This window comes from Lissotriton helveticus, chromosome 2_1, assembly GCF_964261635.1.
Source record: "Lissotriton helveticus chromosome 2_1, aLisHel1.1, whole genome shotgun sequence".
In the NCBI taxonomy this organism is placed as follows: Eukaryota; Metazoa; Chordata; class Amphibia; order Caudata; family Salamandridae; genus Lissotriton; species Lissotriton helveticus.
Window position 1 is genome coordinate 247996393 of NC_136059.1, and position 23807 is coordinate 248020199.

The 23807-nt window shown below is 39.8% G+C and overlaps 1 protein-coding gene across 2 annotated transcripts in view; it reads right to left on the reverse strand.

The window, feature by feature from the left end:
* Window positions 1-8415: 8415 nt before the first annotated feature.
* LOXHD1 (lipoxygenase homology PLAT domains 1) overlaps window positions 8416-23807 on the reverse strand; it is a 1099077-nt gene continuing 1083685 nt past the window's right edge. For both annotated transcript variants that reach the window (XM_078674764.1, XM_078674763.1), the window contains one exon: window positions 8416-9228. In XM_078674764.1, coding sequence (XP_078530890.1) covers window positions 8748-9228 — 481 coding nt within the window. In that variant the 3' untranslated portion in view covers window positions 8416-8747. The remainder of the gene's footprint in view (window positions 9229-23807) is intronic.

Consider the following 23807-nt stretch of genomic DNA (forward strand, 5'->3'; position numbering starts at 1 on the left):
CTTCTCCAGCGGTATGTTCCCACTAGACAGTAGCACTCTACTGGAAAAAAACCTGGTGGTTATTCCGAGGTTTCACAAGGCCAGATGGGGATGGAGAGTCTTTGCTGTGGTGTGGTAGCATCTTCGCTTTGGAACACTGTCCCTCAATCCATCTTCTGCCTGGAAGGCCACCTCTCTTTCCGTAAGTCCCTGCAGACTTGGCTTTTTGCCTTGTAAGGTCTTCTTTCTACTGTAGGGTTGGTGCTCTTGCTCCCTGGCGGACTAACCTTTTCAGCGCCTTGACACCTCCGGGCATTCGTTGCCCAATCAATCAATCAATCAATCAATCATGTCAGTATGAGAGCGACCATTTCCTTCTTATGCCCTGACCCTATGGCAGAGTTCATTTTTCTAGCTCCACCTTCCCACTTACCCTGTCACTCCAGGGCCTTAGTTAGGGCCTAGTTCCATAGGAAATAGTTTTTAGTTTAGCTAATAACGTTGGTACCCTTTGACGAATCTTCACAACTTTTCAAAACTAGTGTGCCAGGCACAACTGGTGTCTGGAAATATTTGCGGTGATTCCTCAAGCAGGGGCCGGGAAAGAGGGAGGTCTCAAAACGCATTTCCCCATGCAATTTTACATAGAAATTTTAGATAAGACTACAGCCATAACCGATGAACGGATTACACCAAATTTGTCCAGAAAGAATGCTTTATGTAATTTTGTGTAAATCTGTTCAGAAGTTTTGGAGTTATTAAAGAAAAAAGATTTATGTATATCTAGAGACGTGAATCCATGCGTCAACAGCAATGCAGTGATGGGCTTACTGCAATCTGACAGAAAAGTTGCCGCTGCCAATTTGTCAGACGAGATACCGTTTCTGGGAGTGAAAATAGAATATAAAGGGGTCTGTATAGGGGTATACTGACTGGATGGCACTGATGGAGGGGTCTGTGAGGGACCCCTCATGGGCAAGAAATTGTCCAGAATGTTTTTAGTGGGCGCCTGAGGATTTGCAGATCCCCACCATGTGAGATCCAGATCCAAATTTTACAAAAATACACCCACTAACAGACCCACTCACACAACTACTCCCACACACAACCAGACACACCCATTCACACATCCATACTGCCACTCACATACCCTCTCAGAGACCCAGAACACTCACACCCACTCACAAACCCATACAGCCACTCACACACCCACTCAGAGACCCAGAGAATCACTCACACACCCACTTGCATACCCACACTGCTAGTCACACACACACACTTACTTACACACCTACACAAACACACACTCACACACCCACTTACACACGCATACATTCTCCACACACCCACACTCAGAAACCCAGAAAACCATTCACACACCCAGATACACACCCATACAGCCACTCACACACCCACTTACACACCCATACAGCCACACCCAATCACAGACTCAGAAAACTATTCACACACCCAGTTGCATACTCATACTGCCACTCCTACCCCAGTCACAGAGCCACAGAGGCACTCACACACCCATCTACACACCCATACAGCCACTCACACACCCACCTAGGTTACAGTGACGTTAGAGTTAGGAAATAGCATTAAAAAGCCATAGAAATCCACGGAAAAAAAAAAGGTTACAGGGACAAATATAGTTAGGAAATAGACTTAAGAAAACCTTAGAAATTCACCCAAAAACCAAAGGTTACAGGGATGTTATAGTTAGAGTCAGATTTCACACACTCAAAACCATAGAAATTCAGCAGTTATAGTGATCTCAAGTAACTATAACCCCTGCCCTAAGGTAACTATAACTCAAGCCCTCACCATGCACTGCAAATTATCCCACATATTGCATCACTCATGACAACTTCTTTGACATCTTTGATAATATCACTGAAACCTTTGCAGTAAAAATATTGATGAGAAAACTGCCTGGCGGGGGCACAAGCTATAGCTAACTTCGGGCACAATATCCCCAATAAATAAATATAAAAGAAAAACAAATTGCTGTTCAATGTATTTCAGTCACCTTGTATAAGAGGTAAGTACAAGCAGCTGACAATCAGAATGAGGTATGTTGGATACCTCGGTGTATAGCAGACATTGTAGCTAAACAGGTGAAGAACTGAACTCCAAGTTAAGGCCTCCTAATGTCTTTATCCCTGGGTGTAAGCACCAAGTTTCTATGCTTAAAACATTCCTTAGGGCTCAGGCGATCCTACATTTCACAAATTCGGTACTTAGTCTATGTACAGAATCTTCTTGGCGGTATGATGAGTGTATGCATTTTCAGATCTCCTCACCATCTCATTGATCCAACATGCCCACACCATGCTCTGGGGGTGATTTCAACCTCCCAGACAATAAATGGTAAAAAACAAGAGATACAGACTTAAACCTCATCAATACCCTCAATGTGGTACCGCATATCACACAACAAACACACTGCAAATGCCACATCCTCAATCTTGTCTTCTCAACATCACCAACAGTATAACGTAACCCACCCACACCATTTGACTGGAAAGACCACTTTGCCATTCCTATCTCCCTGCTCAGTGTACTGCCACCAAACTAAGGTCAACTTGAAAGAGAAGACCAAGTCTTCAGATTCTTGAAAGACTTATCCATGGACACTCCAATGCTTATATTCATCCCTCACCCCATTAACTCCATTCCAACGCCAACTCCTGTCTAAACAGCTTCAGAATTTCTTGAAAAGCTATCTGAACATCCACACCCCAAGTGCAAACCAAAGCCTTCAGCACCCTAGTATTCTAAAGACCTAGTATTCTAGAAACAATAAACGATCCATCTGCGGACAAGAAAGAACATGGAAAAAAAGCAGACCCCCGAACGACCTTGAAATACTGAAGGACCTCTGTACAACACACAGACAGCTCCTCACATCATCACACCAGCCAAAGCAAAGTACTATACTATCACCATCAATTAAGCTAACAACAGACGCAGAACCCTGCTCATGACAATCAAGCCTTGCACCAACCCTCGCCGGACCCACCTATTCCTCATTCCACAGAAAAGTGCAATATAATACACCTCTTTGTCAGTGGAAGAATACGGTACATCCGACAGCACATAGATTATACCAATCCTGGTTAATCTCTCACACCCATCCCATTTTCTAGAACCCCACAGTGGTCAGCCTTCAAAACCCTATTCCTCCCAGATCTGGCTGACATACTCAATTACCTCAAAACCATTTCTTATGAAGATGACGCCTTCCCATCGTCCTTTATCGAAGCTATTTTTGGGCATGCTCTCTTACCATTACTTTTCATTGTCAATGCCTCCCTCACTGAAAGCATCTTTCAGAAGCTCTTAAGACCAGGCAGATATTACCACTCATAATAGAAACCTACACTAGATCCTAATTATCCTGCAAACTACTGTCCCATCCTTCACCAACCATTTATCGGCAAGATCATTGTAAAAGCAGTCTCTGTTCAACTTCAAGATCACATCAATTCTATCTTCTGCACTACTACCAGTCTAGCTTCAGATGATGGTGCAGCAAAGAGTCTGCCACCTTACACATCATAGACAAATGCCCTTTGACCACAAAGATGTTACTCCTGCTATTGCTGGACCTCTCAGAGGCCTTCGACACAATCGACAATGCCACCCCCATTCACACCATTGAATTGTGAAGGGGATTCACTGGCAATGTCCATAACTGGTTCGCCTCCTTTCCTTCCAACCCGCACCAGTTTGTTCCCATTGGGCACCTTGAGGTAACAAAAAGGGTTTCATACTGTCTGCTGTCATTTTCAATCTTTACATGGAGCTGCTTGGTGCTCCACGCACAGATAACAGCATCAAGATTCACCAATATGCTGATGATACACAACCCTAGTTGAAAGGTTCATGTGCTTCAGACATCCACCACCTCAAACACTACTAGCACATTACCCAGACCTGGATACCTGAAGCTCATCTTAAACAAGACAGAATTCCTATTATTTGCCACGAACAAACAACAACATACAGTAAATACCTGGATCAATGACATAAACCTTGATGGCATTGAACTTCAGCTCTCACTGAATGCCAAATCACTTGGATTCACCCTGAACGCCAACCTCTCCCTCAAGGAACACATTGCTAAAAAATCAAGGACGGCCTTGTACCAGCTCTCTTTTCCAAAGAAAGTCAAACCATTTCTTCACAGCACATCTCATCCAAGGTCTGAAGAAACACGAGCACATCACCCCCTTCCTGATTGAACTCCATTGGCTCCCCTTGCCAGCCTACACCATCTTTAAAACAAGTTGCACAATTTACAAATCATCACAACCAGCACCTCGATGTATCTTGGAGACAAGTTCAAAATCTCTAGTGGTTCTCAGCACATGCGCACCCAGGACAGCATCAGACTTCAGATTAAGAAGTGTAAAAAAGAACAAAAAATGACAACAGGCCTTTCCCATCTATGCTCCGAGGATCTAGATCAACATCCCCCTATCAGAAAAGATCGTCCCAATGCTTCTCCAAATTAGAAACCAGTTGAAGACTCATATTTTTAACCATTAAGTGCAGCCGTTGGCCAATGGGCGACAGCCGCACTACCTACTCAGTGCGGGGGGAGGTACTTAAAGCTTCCTCTGATGCTACATCAGGCTGCTTGGGAAGAGCTTCCCGAGCAGCCTGATTGTTTTCTTTCTGCAGTGATGATTAGGGTGCGCCAACGTCACCTCATTGAATCATTGCTCCTGGGCATATCTTAGCCCGCCAAGCACTGATTCTCATGGAAGAGTATCGCTGGAAAGGGGAGAGTCTCCCCTTTGTAATGGTACCGCTGCGCAGTGGATCCATGCTTGGGGATGGCCACAGGAGAACGATCCCCAAGCAGGGATCCACCCACTAGAGATCAGGGATAGGGGGAGCTGCCCCTTGGGCAAGGGCAAGCGCTCCCCCCTTAGCAATTTGTACATTTTAGTCTTTTTGCCCCACCCACCCCCACTGGACACCAGGTATTTTTTAGTTATATGAAAATATAGGGGTGCAGGCTTCCCAGCATTGGGATGGCTATGGCCCCACTCCAAATCAATGGGACAACAGTCTTTCTGCTCCTTTGGGAGGCAGATTGGGCTAGTTACCCCCGATCTGCCCACCGGGGGGAGGGCAGAAAGCCCAGTAGATGTCAGAAAATGTATTCATTTTAAAGTATAGGGGTAGGGGCTGCCCATCATGGCCATAGCTATGCCTCCAACCCAAAAAAATGGGGCAAGAGTATAACCGCCAATCTGACGGCCGGGGAAGGTAGGGGGCAGAAAGCCCACTAGGCACCAGGATTATTATTTTTTTTAAATGTAGAGGCGGCGCTGCCCAGCATGGGCATGGTCATGTCCCCACACCAAGTAAATGGGGCAACAGTCTTTTGCCCCCCCACCCTTTGGGGGCCAATGGGGGTAAAAACCTCCGATGTGCCCCCCATGGAGGGCAGAAAGCCCACTAAACGCCAGGGAAAGTTGTTTTTTTAAAATATAGGAGTGAGGAGTGCCCACCATGGGCATGGCTATGCCCCCACCCCAACTAAATAGGTCAACAGTCTTTCTGCCCCATTTCCGGGGGGGCAGAAAGCCTACTGTATGGCAGGAATATATACTTTAAATAAAATAATGGGTTGGGCCTTGCCCATCCTAACATCAGGCCCCACCCTAACCCCTAAAACGTCAACATTGTTTCTGCTCCTCTGCGGATTGAAGCATCCCATTCCAATGGCAAGTGAAAGGTCATTTGATTTTTTTTGAGTGCTGCTTTTAAGTATGGCCCGGTAAAGTATGGCTAACTCCCAAAATTGTCCCACTTGCAATGGAGAACGGTGCACTTTTTGGGCTTGGGTAGACTGCCACCTGGAAAAACCTACCAGACCCAGCCAGCTCTGAAAACTAGACATCTGGCAGAGTCTAGGGTATTGTGCTTCAGATGCATCTCACACAATTTTCTTTCCCACAATGCCCAGCAAACCTTAATCTTTGACTAAAAACACATTTTCCTGTGAGGAAAACATCTGGAATCAGTGGAGAGCCACAATTTTGCTCCCACACAGCATTCCCCCAAGTCTCCCGATAACACTGGAATCTTACTTGTGTGGGTGGGTCAAGGGACCTTGACACAAAAGACCCTAAAGTGCTATGTGGTGGGATCAGCATTAGGGGTAGCTACAGAATTTGGAGCCGTGCTCGGTCACAGCCAACCAGGGGATTCCAGGTTGGTGTGCCTTGCGTGAAATCCATAAGATATATTTACCCACAATGCCATGCAAACCTCAAACTTTGCCTAAAATCACACGTTTCCTTAAATTTCTGTAATGGAATCTTCCAGAATTTGCAGGAATCCAAAAAATTCCTACTACCCATTTGTGTTGCTGGGCCTAGTGCCTGAGGCAGAAACGGATCAAACCGAGATCAGTGGGAGGCACCATGCAAGGGATCCCATTAACATTGGTTTGATCTGTTCCTGTCACAGACACTGGACCCAGCCACACAAGTGGTGCAGTGCTTTTATCATTACAAGTGGGCCAATGATGGATGGTAGGAATTTTGTGGATTCCAGAGTTTTCATCACACAAATGGGAAATGCGTGATTTCAGGCAAAGTATGAGATTTTTATGGCATTGTAGGTAAAAAAAACTCATGGGATCCATGCAAGGCACACCACCATGGACTAGAAGTTTGTGGCTCCCCACAGATTCCCAAAACTTTCCTTCACACAAATGTGAGTAAAATGTGTTTGTTTTTTAGGTGACGTTTGAGATTTGCAAAGGATTCTGATTAAAACAACTTGGTGAGAGGTTTTACTCAATACACAATGCAAAGCCATTGTACGGTGCAGCTCAGTTGTTGACTCTGGGTACCTCGGATTCTTGGAGTACCTACAAACCCTATATATCCCCACAACCAAAATGGTCTAGCAAACGTAATAGAACATTGCTTTTACAAATCGGCCATTGTGACAAAAAGTTACAGATGAAAACATTGCCACAAATGACTGCTTTTTCCTACACATTTTAAATATTTCTTTATTTCAACTGTTAGTTTCTTTGGAAAGACCTTGAAGGATCTACACAAATGACCCCTTGCTGAATTTGGAATTTTGTTTACTTTTCAGTCATATATAGCTTTGCGGGGTCACTCATGAGTTTCACACTGGTTTCCACCACAAAATTGAAGTAGATTAAAGGAAAACAAAAAATAGGAACAATTAGCTACCTCTTTGAAAAATGCCAAAACTGTGGTAAAAAAAATATCTTTTTGATTCAGCTCTGCATATTCCTGAAAGCAGGGAAGATGGAGTCTTTAGAACAGCAAACTGTTGACGCCATTTTTAGGAAATACATCAGACACTTTTATCCAGAGCCCTTTTTCCTGTTTTTCCCCCCCAAAACTCACAATTTACTTACATATTATGGCTGTTTTCTTGCTCCCTTCCAGGGGAATCCACGAACCCTGGAAACCTTTACAATCCCCAGAATGTTGGAAAAAAGGTTGCAATTTTCTCGTGGATACCTTATGTGGTAAAATGTTAAGAAGCCCTGAGTGCGAACTACCCCAAATAGCCAAAAAGGGCTCGGCATGGGGGGGGGGGGCAGCAGCCATGGGGGTAAATAACACTACATCACAGTGCATTAACCAGCCACAACTCAAGATTCCTTCTTGCTAATTTTAAGTTTGCCTTTGACATTGTACAATGCTCCAAGGCGTTTTAGCTAGGTTTATGCTACAGAAATAACATGAGGACAAGGGGATTAAAACCAGCATTCCATTTTATTAGCTGGAATATATAAAGTTATATAGGTGAGTACTTGTCAATAACGAGGTTGCTTTCCACAGGTATTCCAAGGGACATCAAACAGAAAACAAGAGTGAAGCTTGGAATACTAGGGTTCTGTGTAGACACACTACTGACAGGGGATGTGGCGCATGGCATTCCCTTACATTTTTCCACATCGTTAATTGCTATTTCCCTGCCTGTACTGGATCTCTTGATACCCGGGGGAGGAGGTGGATTAGCATCCATCATAGCACCAGTTAAAGGCCTGTTTTTTATACGGCTCTGACATTACAGAACTCTTGTTCTTGCTAATGGTGTCCTATGAAAGAGAAACATAAAAACTTTGATTCTTCAAATTGTAATTTAACAAAGATTGATTTCCAGCTGCTTGCTGCCCTAACAAATAAGAAGTATCACATTTGGCAGCAAAGTATGGAAGGCAAAATAATCCAACACTTTACATATTTTGAGATCATGTCAGAAATCACTGTTACTAACACACCCATGCCACTTACTCATGTGGTCACAAATATTTACATGCAAATTGTAAGTAAGATTAAACAGACATTTATTGTATTTGATTCTGATCCGAGTAGAAAGTTTTTTTTTCAAATGCAGCAGCCAGCAGGTTCTTGAGGTAATGAGTATTAATGTCAAATATTGGCCAAGTGACAATGTTTGGAATGACCCTATACTCAAAATGGAAGAATAATCAAGATTTTAATACCTTTTCATCATAGCAAAATACTCTGATTGTCTTAAAAAAACAGTACCTCTTCCTTTCAGAATCTTTTAAGTTAAAAAAAAACTTTGATGCAGCTAGTGCATAATGTCTCAGTTTAAACTGACATGTGCACTGATGTAAAAAAGAAATCGCTTAAAAATGTTTGGAAAATCCTTTAAAATCTCATAGAAAATGTAAATCTCATTGCAGAAGTTCATTTGGTCCACTGGAGGACCAGTGCTTAATATCTGGGGAATAACTCTCTGGATGTTTGACAGTCTCCCTTGTTTGTGTCCAGCCACTTGCCGCAAGGGAATATCGTGGTCACAGCAGTAGCAGTATTTGTCACTTCCACACGTTCCACCTGCCAGCCAGGATTCATGCCGCTGTTGTCATGTTCGAGGAACACTTTTTTCAGCTCGCCGAGATCCAGCGTCTCCAAAAAGAACCTGTCCGTTTTCCCACGTTCAAACAGGTTTTTGAACTTTTTTGTGAGCCGGTGCTTACCAGAGTCTCCGTTGGAGCCGAAAATAGTGATGGAGACATTGGCGTCTGTCCCAGCCCCCTTTTCGAAACCAGTTACCACAATAACCTCGTACCGTACTGGGACCAAACTTCGGGCTTTGCTGGCAAAACTCTCAATGATCTTGGCACACTCAAACACCTTATAGTCATCCCTCTTATGACGGAGTGGAATTTTTGCATTGCAGTTGAAAACATACCTGGAAGTAGTAAATTTAAGAGTTAAGTGAGAATGATGGCATTTGATACTCTATATTCTTTAAACTTTCACTCATGCAAATTCAATTCAGGATTCTTAGAGCTGAATTTCCGAAGCTGTAGCCTTTCATTTGGTTCACCCCGAAAGTATGATGCATACCAAAACCAAAAGTCTTATATATTAGATTACACAGCCTCAACATCCCAAAGCAATTAGCATGCACCCACCAAAACGAGTCACTTCATTGCAAGAACAAAGTACTGGAATGCCCAGCCAGTGTAACATATGTTCCTGGCTTTGGAGCTGAATTTGAATACAAAGCTATTTGTGTACTTTTTTTGCATTACATTACTATCAAAAGTAAAACAAACTCTGTATTGATTGCACAAAACGGATGCTCTGGTACTGCATAGTGTGAATGAAAAGGCAGCACCTTCACTTTGCCTTACTTCAGCTATTTATCAATATATGTTCATCATTTTTACAAATGCTGGAAAAAATGTCAAGGCTTGTTTCTAATACAGTTAGTACTTCTTATATTCAATTTTAAGTTTATTGTTTTATTTGGGTAAAAAAAATATAAAATCATTGAAACATTGTACTAATACATAATACAAGTAAACTAATTAAAACGCAAAACAGCATACAATAGTGATCAACTTGAGTAATTACAATATTCTAAAATTGTGACGGTGATTCATTTCCTTATCGTATTACTGACAGGTAGTACTCCCAACCAGAGTTTAACATAAAGTCATCAAATGGAAGGGAGATTCAAGATCTCCAGATCTAGGGGTCGATTATGATGGCGGTGAATCCGCATCCTCCGGGCCGGTGGAAGCCACCGCCGGCCCGGAGGATGCGGATTCACCGCTGCGGACACAGAAAACACCCACCGCCAGATTATGATGGCGGTGGGAACAGCGGCGGACGGCAGGTCCTTCTGCCGTTGATCCGCGGGGTGTTGAGCGCTATTTGATGGCGGTGTCTGCAAGACACCGTCAGCCAAATTAGGATGTGTGTTTAAACATGCTTTTCCGCGGCGGCTTTTCTGCCGTGGAAAAGCATGTGGAACATTGCTTCTGGGGGCCCCTTGTGGGCGCCCAGGGTGAAGGGGGGGTGGGGGTGCACATGGGGGGTACCTATGGTACCCCCCTGCATTTACATGCACAAAGTGGCAGGCACCGCGCGGTGCCTGACGCTTTGTGCATGTAAATGCAAAGCATGCATTTTTAACTTTGCGGCGGGTGCTGCTTCAAGCAGCACCCGCCGCAAGGTTAAAGATACGGGATGTGACCGCCAGGGTGGCAGTCACATCCTAATTGCAACGGAGGGACCGCCGCTGCCCCGCGAACGGTCCCTCCACCTCGGGGGTGGCGGACGGACGCAGGTCCGTCCGCCATCCTAATAGGCCTCCTAATTTGCAGCTACTGGCTTTTTTGTATGCAAGATACTATTGCCTTTGGGCGTCATCAATAAGAGAGACTCCAGATTTGGAACTCTATGTACCCACTAAACCTGATCTTAACAACATACCTGCCTTTAGCATGCAGAGAAAGTGTCAGATATTTAGGAGATCTTGATCATACCATAAACATTTCGGTGTTTAAAAAACGAGAGTGAATCCCTGCCCTCCCTGCAAAGGAGATCTCTCACAGTGAATCTAAATACTGCTCCATATGAGACATACACAGAGCAATTAAGGTTTTACTTGAACTTGGTGGCTTAAGGGAGGGGCAGAAAATATTTGAAAAATGTGTTTTTTGCAATAGACAAACATTTTACTTTGCACTGTCCCCAATATCCAGCCCCATATAGCAAACTATATTGTGTACCTAGCATTATAAAAAGTCATGGCAGCTAAGAATGAAATGGCTGCAGACCAGCCACAGTTGAATTCAAGATATTCTTGTCTGGCCCATTTGTCAGTGCAGTGAGCTAGAGCCCTAGATTATTAAAATTCATAAGATGGGTCAGAGCACATCCATTAAAACAAAATCTCTTTTCTCAGTTATTGTTTAGAATCCACTAATTTAGATTTTTGGGCATTAATATGTTTTGCATACAATACAAAACTTATCAACCCACTTACAAACTCATCTGTTTACTGTAAATATAAGGCAAAATACTAATAACAAAAAATGTGTTGAGCGATAGATAATGCATAGCCCGATGTTATGCCAATACTTGCATTTACAATTTTTTCCCTAAACATTGTTTTAGTAACATTCTTTCATGGGATATGTGTTGTGATCGTTTTGGAATCTGGTACAGAACTGAACAAGAACTTACATATTTCATATTCCATCTGGAGTTTAATTTTGGAAACTCACTTGTTCAATTTTCATTGAATTTGGTAAAGCCATAGGAAAATGATTCAGATTTAGATTTTGAAATCAAACTAGAAGGTGTACACTTATTAACAGCTATCCATTGAAAGCAGACAGATTGAAATAAATATTACACCCATTAACTGTAATTATGTGTTTACTCTACAGTCAACTGCTACACATTAACATGATAATCTCTAACAAGAAATTGCGAAGGAAAATGAGAAATTATTTCACTATTTTAGAGGACTTACTCCACTGTGATACTAGAGCAAGCACGATTTAAAGCTGTAAATAGTAAGAGGTATAAATTATTGAATTATTCCATACAGGGAAATACATATTTACATTCACAAGCTCTTATTTCACCATGGCAAAAGTGATAGACATGTGGACGGATAAGACCCGTACAGAGAGAATAATACGTTTTGCTTATAAAGCCGGTAATCATTTCAGAAATCTGCTCGTAAAGCTAGGAAAAACATAAGAGCTACAACTGCTTACAAAAGATACAATGAGGAAGCAAAAAGAATAACATACTAAGATAAAAATAAAGTGCATTAGACAGCTTGTGCCCAAATGCATGAGTGAATATCAGGATCTAATGTATTTTCAGTAAACAAATACATATAAGAAATAAACTGTTGCAGTTTGATGACTGAAGATACAAGATGCAAGAAGGACTATGCAACAATCACATAATAATGGAGGTACACTCCATGAAAATAATGATAGTGATCAACAGATTAAATTAATGCTTAAATATATTGAACATATTAAGAAAGAATCAGAAACTGTGGCACTCTAATAGTAATATGACTACTGTAAAAAACATACTCATCCAACATGACTGCTAAATCTGAATACACACACAAATATAGCAATAAAGAAAACACAAAGACAGTGCCATGAAGAAATAGGCTGAAATTCATCTGTCTTAAACTATGTTGGTTCCATTGCACACATTAAAGTACAATAAAGTACAATATAAAAGGCTGATACCCAGGAAGTGATTTCCCAAGGCAGAGGTTACAATGTACTTTGAATTACATTGGAAAGTATGTCAAATTGAATCGGGATATAACAATCAACCTTATAAATAATAGTTTATTAGGAGACAGTGTGCATCTGTATCGATCTGTATTACTGCTGAAGACTGAGATACTTGCCTTCTCCTTGACTTTTGTTAAAAGTTTATTGACCAGTTGTACATTTCTTTAAAAGTGCCATGAATCTTTGCAACTTTAATACAGAGTGCTAGATCCATAGTATGGTACAAATGTCTAGAGAAATCAGAATTATGTGCTAGAGGTGGGGGCATTGAAATGAAAGGTTCAATGGTGGCAGACATAAACAAAATGTGGAAATGGTTTCTTGTTATTGGGTTGGGGTAATTGGATTTTAATAATGGGTATTTTTTTGTTTTTGATCTTCAAAGTCACATATGTTAAATGTGTCTGTCCTAAAAGCCTCTCGAAAATGAAAACCTCTACTCAGTGTTGTGGAACAACAGAACACCAACCACTTCTATAGAGGGCACAGATTTTGAAGTACTCACAATTGAACAATTGAATCCAGTCGTGATAAGTTTTAGGAGTTCATGAAGGTTGACATCCACTGATGATTAAATAATGGAATGACATTGAGTTTCATGATTTATAATTTTACGCTAGCAGGGATATTGCTTTCTCTTGTTTGCAATCATGCATAAAGGTATGTGTGACAGCTTGTAGTTAGTGTCAAATACAGGGCATAGTTGCTATTTGCTGATTTGCTTATATATGGTATATACTTACTATTAGATTTTGTCCCATCATATCCCATATTTTGTCCAAGTAAAATATCATGACCACTAGAAAATACAGTCATAAAGTATTTATCAGTGTTCTTTGCTGATTTGTGATCATTTTCCTAATATTTCATAGTGACATTTCTTACTATTAAAGTATATTTTCAAGGTTCCTCGTAACTTATATAAAAGGGAATCATCTGGCATAAAGGGAAACCAGTGTTAAAAGGTCGTGCTGTCTCGGGGATTTATTTTCAGGGGCAGGTTGCTAATAAAAAGCATTTCATCGGCCTCAACTGCATAAGTGATGACTCACTGGTGACAGACTAATATAGCGCTGATAAGTTCCAGAGAGGAGAAGTGAAATACATACGATAACATGTGTAAGACCTTCTCTGTAGATGGATCAAGATATCAAGTATTTTATACAAGGTTTAGTCGCAGTCTTACTTTGACTATCACTTATAAGCTTTCCGTAAGTATTAACTTCGTGCAAAGATGAAGTCATTGCAGAGCACCCAGGGGACCAGTTGATCAAAATTCTTATTTTGCTAAATGGTATGTACAAAATTTGTGATTTCCTAATAGGGATTCCTACAGGGTAGGAGTCGCTATTAGGAAATCGCAAATAGGAACTGCTATTGCATTCCCACTTATGGGCTAATAGGAAATGGTTTCCATTTCCTAAATAGCGATTTCCTTATAGCAAATTGCAATTTAGTAAATCCAATCCCAATGTTGCCTCTGAGCTTAAGACCCCCCTGCAGGCACCCCAAAATCGTATTGCACATGTAAGTGCACATATGCCCAAGGTGAATTTGTGCGCTTCATGTCACATTCAAAAATTCATTTTTTAAATTTTGCACATGGTTACCATCGACACTGAGCCGATGGTAATAGCAGTTCCTAAATGCCCAATTCGCATTTCTAACGGGTAGAATGTGCGAATTGAAACCGTTTTTTGGCCTTTGTACATTTGAAAAGGCTGTTTTGCATTTCTTTACAGGTCAAAATTGCAATTCGGCCCTTTGAGAAATGCAATAAAGCTTTTGTACATCTGGTCCCTACTCTCTGAAATCATCCAATTAGACCTCTATATTTAGTTCAGCAAAGACTGGTCCTATGCTCAAGCTGATCCAGAAGTGCTTGACTGAAGCACCACTCAATCTCAGGTAACTAAGACCTGCTTGCGTGAAAGTACCTTTCGGTTTTAGAGAACATTTTGTTTGTTGAACTGAGAACTCAAGATCTACCAGGGAAGTTGCTTTTGCTTAATCTTAAAAGTGGGCTCCAGAGGGCATGGCTTATCGCCCAAGAAAGATGGTGGGGTCCAGGTAAATCTCATTAGATCGACACGGGGCGGCGGCGTCTACCGTGAACCTCTGGATCTCCCGGCAAGCCTGTACACTGATCCGGTGTCATGGGAAGTTGTGTGTTTCTGCCTCCATTCTCGTGACTCTCCTGCTGTCACGGTACTGCTCCTTTTTCAGTCCCAAACTTTCTCCTCAGCAGCTGTTGCCGTTTTAAGATGTGGGCGCTTCCTTTCAGTGAATCATAGCGCTGAAGTGGTGCTCTTGGGAAAGTCCTCACCGAATGTACTGTCAACAACACAGTGCACAAGGGTATGCATCATTTAATATTTTTCAAGGAGTTTTCTTAACTTTCTGGCAATTCTGGATAACTAAAAGGCATCCATCTTTTTAACTCTTCTTTTTCAAATGTGTGGTAACATGAGCATTCCTCACCATATTTCTACAACCACCAAATCTGTTTCTCTTATTCGTATGTTGTAGACATACTCCGCTGAATCTACACAAGCCCTAGTGCTAATTTTGGAGGTTCTTTGGAACTGCTGCTTTGCATGTGGGAAGAGGGAGGAGACTTGACTCCTCTGTCCTGTCCTAAACGTATAGATTTGTTAAATATTCTACAGTTTTTGCAAAGTTTGCAGCAACGTAGAACTCTTTAGCTTCTCCGTCGAAGAATGGCGCATTTATGAGCAAGACTTCTGTTCCGGCGAACTCTGGGAAAGTTTGTACAAAGTGTTTAAAAAAAGAACTGCTTTCTCTCACAAAGTCGCTTCCTCCTACTTCTATGGACCTATTACTTGAAGAAATCTGTGCTTTGCGCCCTTTTATGGAGGAAACAAATGCCAAACTGCAACTCCTTACTGAGAGATGGTCTCAAATGGATGAATGATTGCTTGCAGTAGAACATAACATATCTTCTTACGGTACAACCAACAGTAAAGTAAGCTCCCTTCAACCTCAAGTTCCCTCTCTGCAGAAGCAAGTTGAAGATTGGGAAACAGAAACAGAAGGAATAAGCTGCGTATATATGATCTACCAGAGGGCACAGAGGAATTGATCCTTTCGCTTTATTCCATAATTTTCCTCCTAAGTTGTTACATTTGCCAGAAGGTACCTCTCTAAACATTCAGCGTACGCAAAGATTGGGGCATCAACCAGTCAATGCCTTTTCTTCAAGACGTCCAAGAGGTGTAATCCTGTATTTCATGGAATATACTTATCTCCTTAAAGTTCTCTGAGCATCTAAATCAATAAAGCATATTTCCTGGTTAGGTGACACAGTGTTTTTCATTCAAGATTACGCCAAAAGTCTGGCTGATAGATGCAGAGAATTCCTAAGTATGACACCTGATCTTCGTTCTCTTGGTGCTTGCTACGGACTCTTTCACCCCGGCTTCTTCAAAATTACTTATAGGAATATAACAACCACCAACGAGTTTCCTGTTAAATTGAAAAGTTTCATAAACTCTTGCAAAATAGAATATATGGACACCTCTGGAGCTTCAACATCTCAATCTGGTTAAAGTTTAGGCTGTGTTTATTTGGGTTTCATGTGCCATTATGTTATTGCTTATTCATGTAGTGTTTTGACGTTTCAGATTCTATATTGTTGATAACTTTTATGAACGAATCCTTTTTTTGTCTCTCTTTTTTAGGTATCTTATTGTTTGTGCTTGTCGTTGTCTCATAGATCGTAGACTGCAATCGTCTGTGTGTTCCTTCCGCGGAGTTTGGAGGTGCCATCTGTACATGTGGTTTTATCCCCCCGTCTTTTTTGGATTTTTTTATGTATGTGTTATCCCTTTTATGTTTTTACCCTTATTTTATTCCTTCTCCTTCCCTTTGAACTTTCCTTTTCTCCCTTGTTCCTGATGCATTCCCCTTCTCAGCATATGCTCCTGTTTCCTTATCTCTATTTAATTTTTCTTCTATTCTTATTGTTCTTTGTTACATTCATTTTCGTACTAGTGGTTATATGATTTGCAATGTGCTACTTTTATAATATGTTTGGCTCAGTTTATTTCCTCTCCTTAGCGAAAATTCTATATCGTTGAAAATTATTTCATGGAATGTAAGGGGCTTAAACTCTCCTATTAGAGACAGCGTGTTCTAACACTTCTATCTAAGTTAGGAGCTGATGTAGCCTTAGTTCAGGAGGCGCACCATACAAAAAAAGAATCTTCAAAATTAAAAAGGTATTGGGTAGATGCAGTTTTTTATTCTCCTGGAGATGGTAAAAGAAATGGAGGTGTTACTTTAAGTCATAAATATCTTTGCATTAAGCTAATTTCTCAAGACTCTGACCCTACAGGTCACGGGCTGTTTACTGAGTTGTTGAATGGGAAGGTTCTAGTCTCTTTAGTCAACATTTATGCCCCAACTACTGGTGATTTATTTTTTTGGTCTAACCTACAGTGTTCTCATGCAACTTCATTTTAGCAGGCAATCGTAATCAGATTATTGATCCTTTCGTTGATCGTAATTCTTTGAATTCCTTCACACCAAATAAAGCTCATAAGTTATTTGTACAAACTATCAAACTGCAAAAATGAATTGATGCCTGGAGACTTTGAAATCCTACACGGCGAGAATTTACTTATCTTTCCCCTGCACACCAGACCCAATCAGGCATCGAATACTTTTATGTATCCCCTAACGTTTCCCAGTCTTTGCCATCTGCTGATATTGGTTCTATACTAATATCTGATCATGCTCCTGTCTCCATTTTTTAGATATGCTTAACTAAACCAAATCTACCTAAGCACTGGGGTTTTAACAATTCCCTACTCTTGGATCTTATATTTACCTCTTTTTTTTATGGAATATTTTCATTTTAATGAAACTGAGAACTTATCTTTTCATATTATTTCGGATGCTTTTAAAGCGACTGCATGTGATTTTATTATTAACTATGTCTCTAAAAAGTGACATACTGCCTGTAAACATGCCATATAACTCTTTGCAAAAATAAAGTGACTGGAACACTCCTATTGCTCTACTAAACTGAAAGAGTGTTTGCCAGAGCTTATAGCAACTAAACTTCAGTTTAACAAGGAATCTAATGACAAAACTTAATTATAATTATTAAAATCTAGTGCAAACTTCTACTGGGGTCAGAATAAATCAGGCAAACTGATGGCAAATTATCTCAAAGTCAAACACAATAAGCTCAATATTGAATCAATGATTGATGCTCAACAGGCACTCAAATATAAAGATTCAGAAATCTTAGAGGAATTTCATCAATTTTACAAATTTTTATATACACTTGAAACTTTATCTTCAGATACTGAGATTATAGGATACCTTTCTACTATTCAGAAACCCCTTGGAGCACAGCTGAGTTCTGCCCCATTAGAATCTGAAGTTTCATATGATGAACTACGCTCTGCACTACATACACTGAAAGATAAGGCTGCAGGCTCAGATGGGTTTATGGTGGAATTTTGCGTACACTTTTCTCAGTTGCCCTTTCCAAAGTTGTACGCTCTCATAACTTCCTTTTCACATTCTGGTGAATCCTCCGGCTTCTTTTTGGATGCTTTAATTTGCCTCATCCCCAAAGAAGGTAAGGATCTACATTTATTGTAGAAATGATAGGCCCATATCTCTAATAAATATTGATTATAAGATTTTCTCCAAAGCTTTGGCCTTGAGGCTGGAATCCTATCTTCCTGAACTCCTTGGTTAGAAACAATCTAGTTTTGTGAGAGGACGTTTTATTACAGAACACTCGTTTATTCTTTGATATATTATCCAAAATCTGACTCTATCGCTGCAATTGCCCTAGACGCAGAAAAAGAATTTGATAGGGTCTATTGGATTTTTATTTTTCAAACATTTAAATGGTTTGGTTTTGATCTAAAAAATATAACTTTGGTCTCTCGTCTTTATTCAAACCCTAAAGCTGCAATTTTTGCTAACTGTCTTACCTCATCATATTTTACTCTTTGCAGAGGTGTCAGGCAAGGATGCCCTTTATCCCCTTTTCTTTTTAATTTAGCATTGGAACCTTTTTTGTCTAAAATAATTCAGAATCCGGACGTTCATGGTTATAAATCTAACAATTTACAAATGAATTTAGCAGCGTATGCTGATGATATCTTGTTATTTCTTTTGCAAACTCATTCTTCCCTCCCTGCCTTTTTACGAGAAGTAACTTCATACTCCTTTGTATGTGGATATGAATTAAATAATGATGAATGCGAAATAATGCCCTTAACTAAATTTACTTTCAAAGATGATTTTACTATGTCCAATTTTGTATAGAGCCCTCAACATATAAAATACTTTGGTTTATACTTTACGCCCTCAATTCAAACCTCAATTTCTTTAAACATAAAGAAATGTTTACAGAAGTTCTCAACCTTAACTAATAAATGGCACCCCCCATCTAAGTTTTTAAGAAAATCAATTCTATACTATCTTCTTTTCTCTGGAGTAACAAAGGATCCCACATGTTATTATCAAAATGTATGCACCCGAAACTAGAAGGAGGGGTAAACTTTCCTGATTTCTCTAACTGTCACAAAGAGTTTTTGTTGTGTCAGTCTTCTAAATGGATTTCAAATTCCTAACTGGATTCTCCACGCAGGTCCAATATCACTAGAAGACATAACTAATGTAGAGTTAACCTGCGAACATGATTTAGGTGGGGAATGGTCTATTAACACATGGAATAAAATATGGACCAAAATTAGGAAAACATCTAGGGGTCGATTCCGATCCGGTAAAAAGGGCTCCGAATCGTCGTACGGAGCGTTTTTCCCCCGTACGAATCGTACCTGTAAACGTCCCGTACGTACGACGAAGTACGATTCGTACCAGGAGCCGTACTCCATACGAGTCGTACAAGACACCGTACGACTCTAATCTCCGTACGATTCTCCCTCGGAACCCGCTGTATGCGACATCTGTACGGTTCGCGGCTGGTTTTTATGACCCAGCAAGTACGATACGTGTCGGGTACGCACCCTACGACCCTTTTTCTACGGGAGCTGAAAACAGCCATAAAAGCAGAGTTTGCGCCGAAACAGGTACGGAACTGCCCCCCGGTACGGTGCGTACCCCCCATGATTGCAGGGGTACGCACTGTACCCCTGCGATCATGGGGTGTACGAGCCGTACCCCCATTGTACGATCGGTGTACGAGCCATACCCCATGTACGATCGGTGTACGAGACGTACACCCATCGTACATGGGGTACGGCTCATACAACGATCGTACATGGGGTACGGTTCGTACACCGATCGTACAATGGGGGTACGGCTCATACACCATTCGTACAATGGGGGTACGGCTCGTACACCCCATGATCGCAGGGGTACGGTGCGTACCCCGGCGATTATGGGGGGTACAGACCATACGGTTTGTATGTGTTTGTGTGCTTTTCCGTACGACTCGTCCTTACCTGACGTGGACTGTACGAATCGCGTCCTCATACCCCGGTCCGGATCGTACTCGTCGGGTCGTACGACATGTGTACGAGTCGTACGGTATGTGTACGAGTCGTACGGTTCACGGTTTCAGCCTTGCAATTCGTACGGATCGCGACGATTCGGACGGATTCACGGAATACGGATCGTACTTCACGACTTGGACGGACGGGTACGATTCGTACGGCGAGGGCTCCATATACAAATCGTACGGACGTTTTTTTTCCCGAATCGGAATCGACCCCCTAGAGCTGCAAACACAACACAAACACTCTTTTAAAAAAAAAAAATATATATATATATATATATATATGGCTTCTTCTCTCCTTCACGACTTTACATAGGATAATTGCTGATATCTCTGATGCATGCTGGTCTTGCTCCTTAATGGTTCAGTGACTAAATATCGAGGGACAGAATATCGACTTTAAATGTATTCAAAATAATGTAAAAGTAATTAAATAATAAACACAATTAAATAAAACATAGGTAAAATAATGTAAAAAAGCTTAAAATGTCAAAATAATAAATGTAATGTAAAAACCCATAATTTTTTTAAACATATATATTTACTTAACCCCTTCCGTGAGGGGGTAATTCCCCCGCTGTGTTGGGGGGCTGAGGGCGCGCGCAGCGCCCCCATGCTCATGACGAGCTCAGCTCATCATGAGGCACGGCGCTCGTGTGCTCATGACGAGCTGAGCTCGTCATGAGCACACCTGTTCCTGTGGAACGCTCAGCACAGCAGGGAAATTATCCTCCGGCGCCGTGCCTCTTGACGAGCTCAGCTCGTCATGAGCATCGATGGTGTTAATCATATTATAAAATAATTATTCATCTTAATTATAAAATATGTAAATTATTAAAAATATATTTACACATATATAAATGAACCTATTATATACATATAAAACAATAATGATATAATAATTTAAATAATTAAAGTAATACGTTTTATGTTAATTAATGATTTACACTACATTAAATATAACAAAATTAAAAACATTACATAACTAAGGGAATAAAATTAGTATTCACACTCCAACAAGTGCAAAAGTAGAGAATTTGTTGGATAGCGGGTGGGTACAAATTACTATTCCCACTCCAGTGAGTGGAACAGTAGGGAAAGTGTTGGATAGTGGGAAGGTAAAAATTACTATTCCCACTCCAGTGAGTGCAACAGTAGGGAAAGCGTTGGATAGCGGGAGGGTAAAAATTACTATTCCCACTCCAGTGAGTGCAACAGGAGGAAAAGCGTTGGATAGCGTATGGGTAAAAATTACTATTCCCACTCCAGTAAGTGCAACAGTAGGGAAAGTGTTGGATAGCTGGTAGGTAAAAATTACTATTCCAACTCCAGTGAGTGGAACAGTAGGGAAAGCGTTGGATAGCGGGAGGGTAAAAATTACTATTTCCACTCCAGTGAGTGCAACAGTAGGGATAGCATTGGATAGCCTTGGGGTAAAAATTACTATTCCCACTCCAAGGAGTGCAACAGTAGGGAAAGTGTTGGATAGCGTAGGGGGTAAAAATTCCTATTCCCACTCCAGAGAGTGCAACAGTAGTGAAACAGTTGGATAGCATGGGGGAAAAATTACTATTCCCACGCCAGTGAGTGTAACAGTAGGGAAAGAGTTGAATAGCGTAGGGGTAAAAATCACTATTCCCACTCTAGTGATTGCAACAGTAGGGAAAGTGTTGGCTAGCGTAGGGGTAAAAATGACTATTACCAATCCAGAGAGTGCAATAGTAGAGAAAGTGTTGGATAGCGTAGAGGAATAATTTAGTAGACCCAGTCCTACAATTTAATTAAAATTAATTTTAAATAAATTAATTATTTAAATTTAATTTACTTCCCACTATTTCCCACTATAAACGTCACTTCCAATAATCTAAAATATTAATAAATTAACATAATTAATTAACATTTTATTAATTAGCTATTCACAATTAACAAAAATATTAAAACAATGATATATAAATTAATGTACACAATTAACTGTATAAAATAACTTTGATTAAATATTATATAAATAATAATAAACATGTATTTTCAAATATTTTAATAAACACCATACTCCCCTATAAACACTCAAAACACTCCTCAAAAAAGTAACATAATTAACATACTAATACATTAATAATTAATCATTAATATTTAATTAATTACTAATTAATAACAGTTTACACATTTATCAATTAATTAAAACACTTGTATTATTAACATTTGTAATATCTTGCATTAATTACCTTAATTAGCAATATTATTTATTAGCCATAAAATATTAATTAATACATTATTTTATTTTTTTATTTAAATTAAATTACTTCCTCCCTATTCCCTCATAAACTTACAACCTGCTACGGAACTAATATACGCAAAGAATAATTACCAATATTATTATTAACCATAACATTATTAATAAAAAAATAAAAAAAATTGTATTTTAATTAAATTACTTCCCACCCTTTTCCCCTATAAACCCACAACCCTCTACGGAACTAATATACGCAAAAATTAAGTAACATATAATTCATTATCTTTAAAAAAAAATCGTAACAAACATAAAAAATAGTATATACTTCTAACACATATACTAACATATAATATAATTTTTTAAAAATCGATATAATAACATTCTATATTATAACATACTATATAATGACATTCGATATAATGACATTCAATATTACTTACCTATATGTCGATATTATTTCCAACTATATTATGTCCATTCTATATTCTGTCCTCTCGATATTTTTCATTCTATATTTTGGGTGTTTATCCTCCTTAATACATGCTGATTTAAAACATTGACTTTTTACCTGTCCTTTTGGTCATGATTTTCGGAAATGTGTTTGGGCTCAGATTTACTTAATATTTAATTTTACTGCCCCTTTTTCCATTACTAATATTTGTTTAGGCAGCTATCAGATGACTGGGATGATTATCCTTCAGATGTACACATTTTGGACGTGCTTGTAGCTGTAACATTTCAATAAATTACTAAACTTTGGAAAGATTTATCTAAATTATCCTTTCAAGCTTGGGGGTATGCAGTTTGCCATAACCATAGACTAGATACAACTTATGTGTATCCTATTTCTTTTGTTTTGAAATGCTTACTTTTCTGCTCCCCTGTCCCAAAGTTTTTGATGATAATGCGAAATGTTCCTTTTTTGCGGACTCCCACGGAGAAAGAAGTTTTACAACTTCCTGGACATTCTGTACTCTGAAACTATGAATACTTAAATATCTTGAAAAGTTTTATAGTGCTATAGTTTTGCATAAGCTACCAGACTTTATATATTCCTATATATCTTTTCCCCTTGATATTATAACCACACTTCTATTTATGTTATTATGCTGCATCGTTCACTTCTATTTTTAATGCTTCTTTATTAAACATACTTTTTTAAACTGAAAAAAGAGTTGGTTCCATGTCAAAATATGCTTGTGGTGCTTTGTTGCAGCAGATCTTCAACTGACACCAAGCTAACCTGAGCTAGCCTTATTTCATCATTGTTATAACTGAGGTATTCCTTTGTCTCTTTTTATTCTAGTCACATTTTTGCTAGGACTTTTAATGAAACAATAACTTATGTCCAATAATCCATGCCACTTGGTCTTTATAACCACTGTTTGAATACATGAGTTCTATTTAGATGAATTGCATTTAAAATTATACCATATAGATAGTCTTAAAATCTGGTA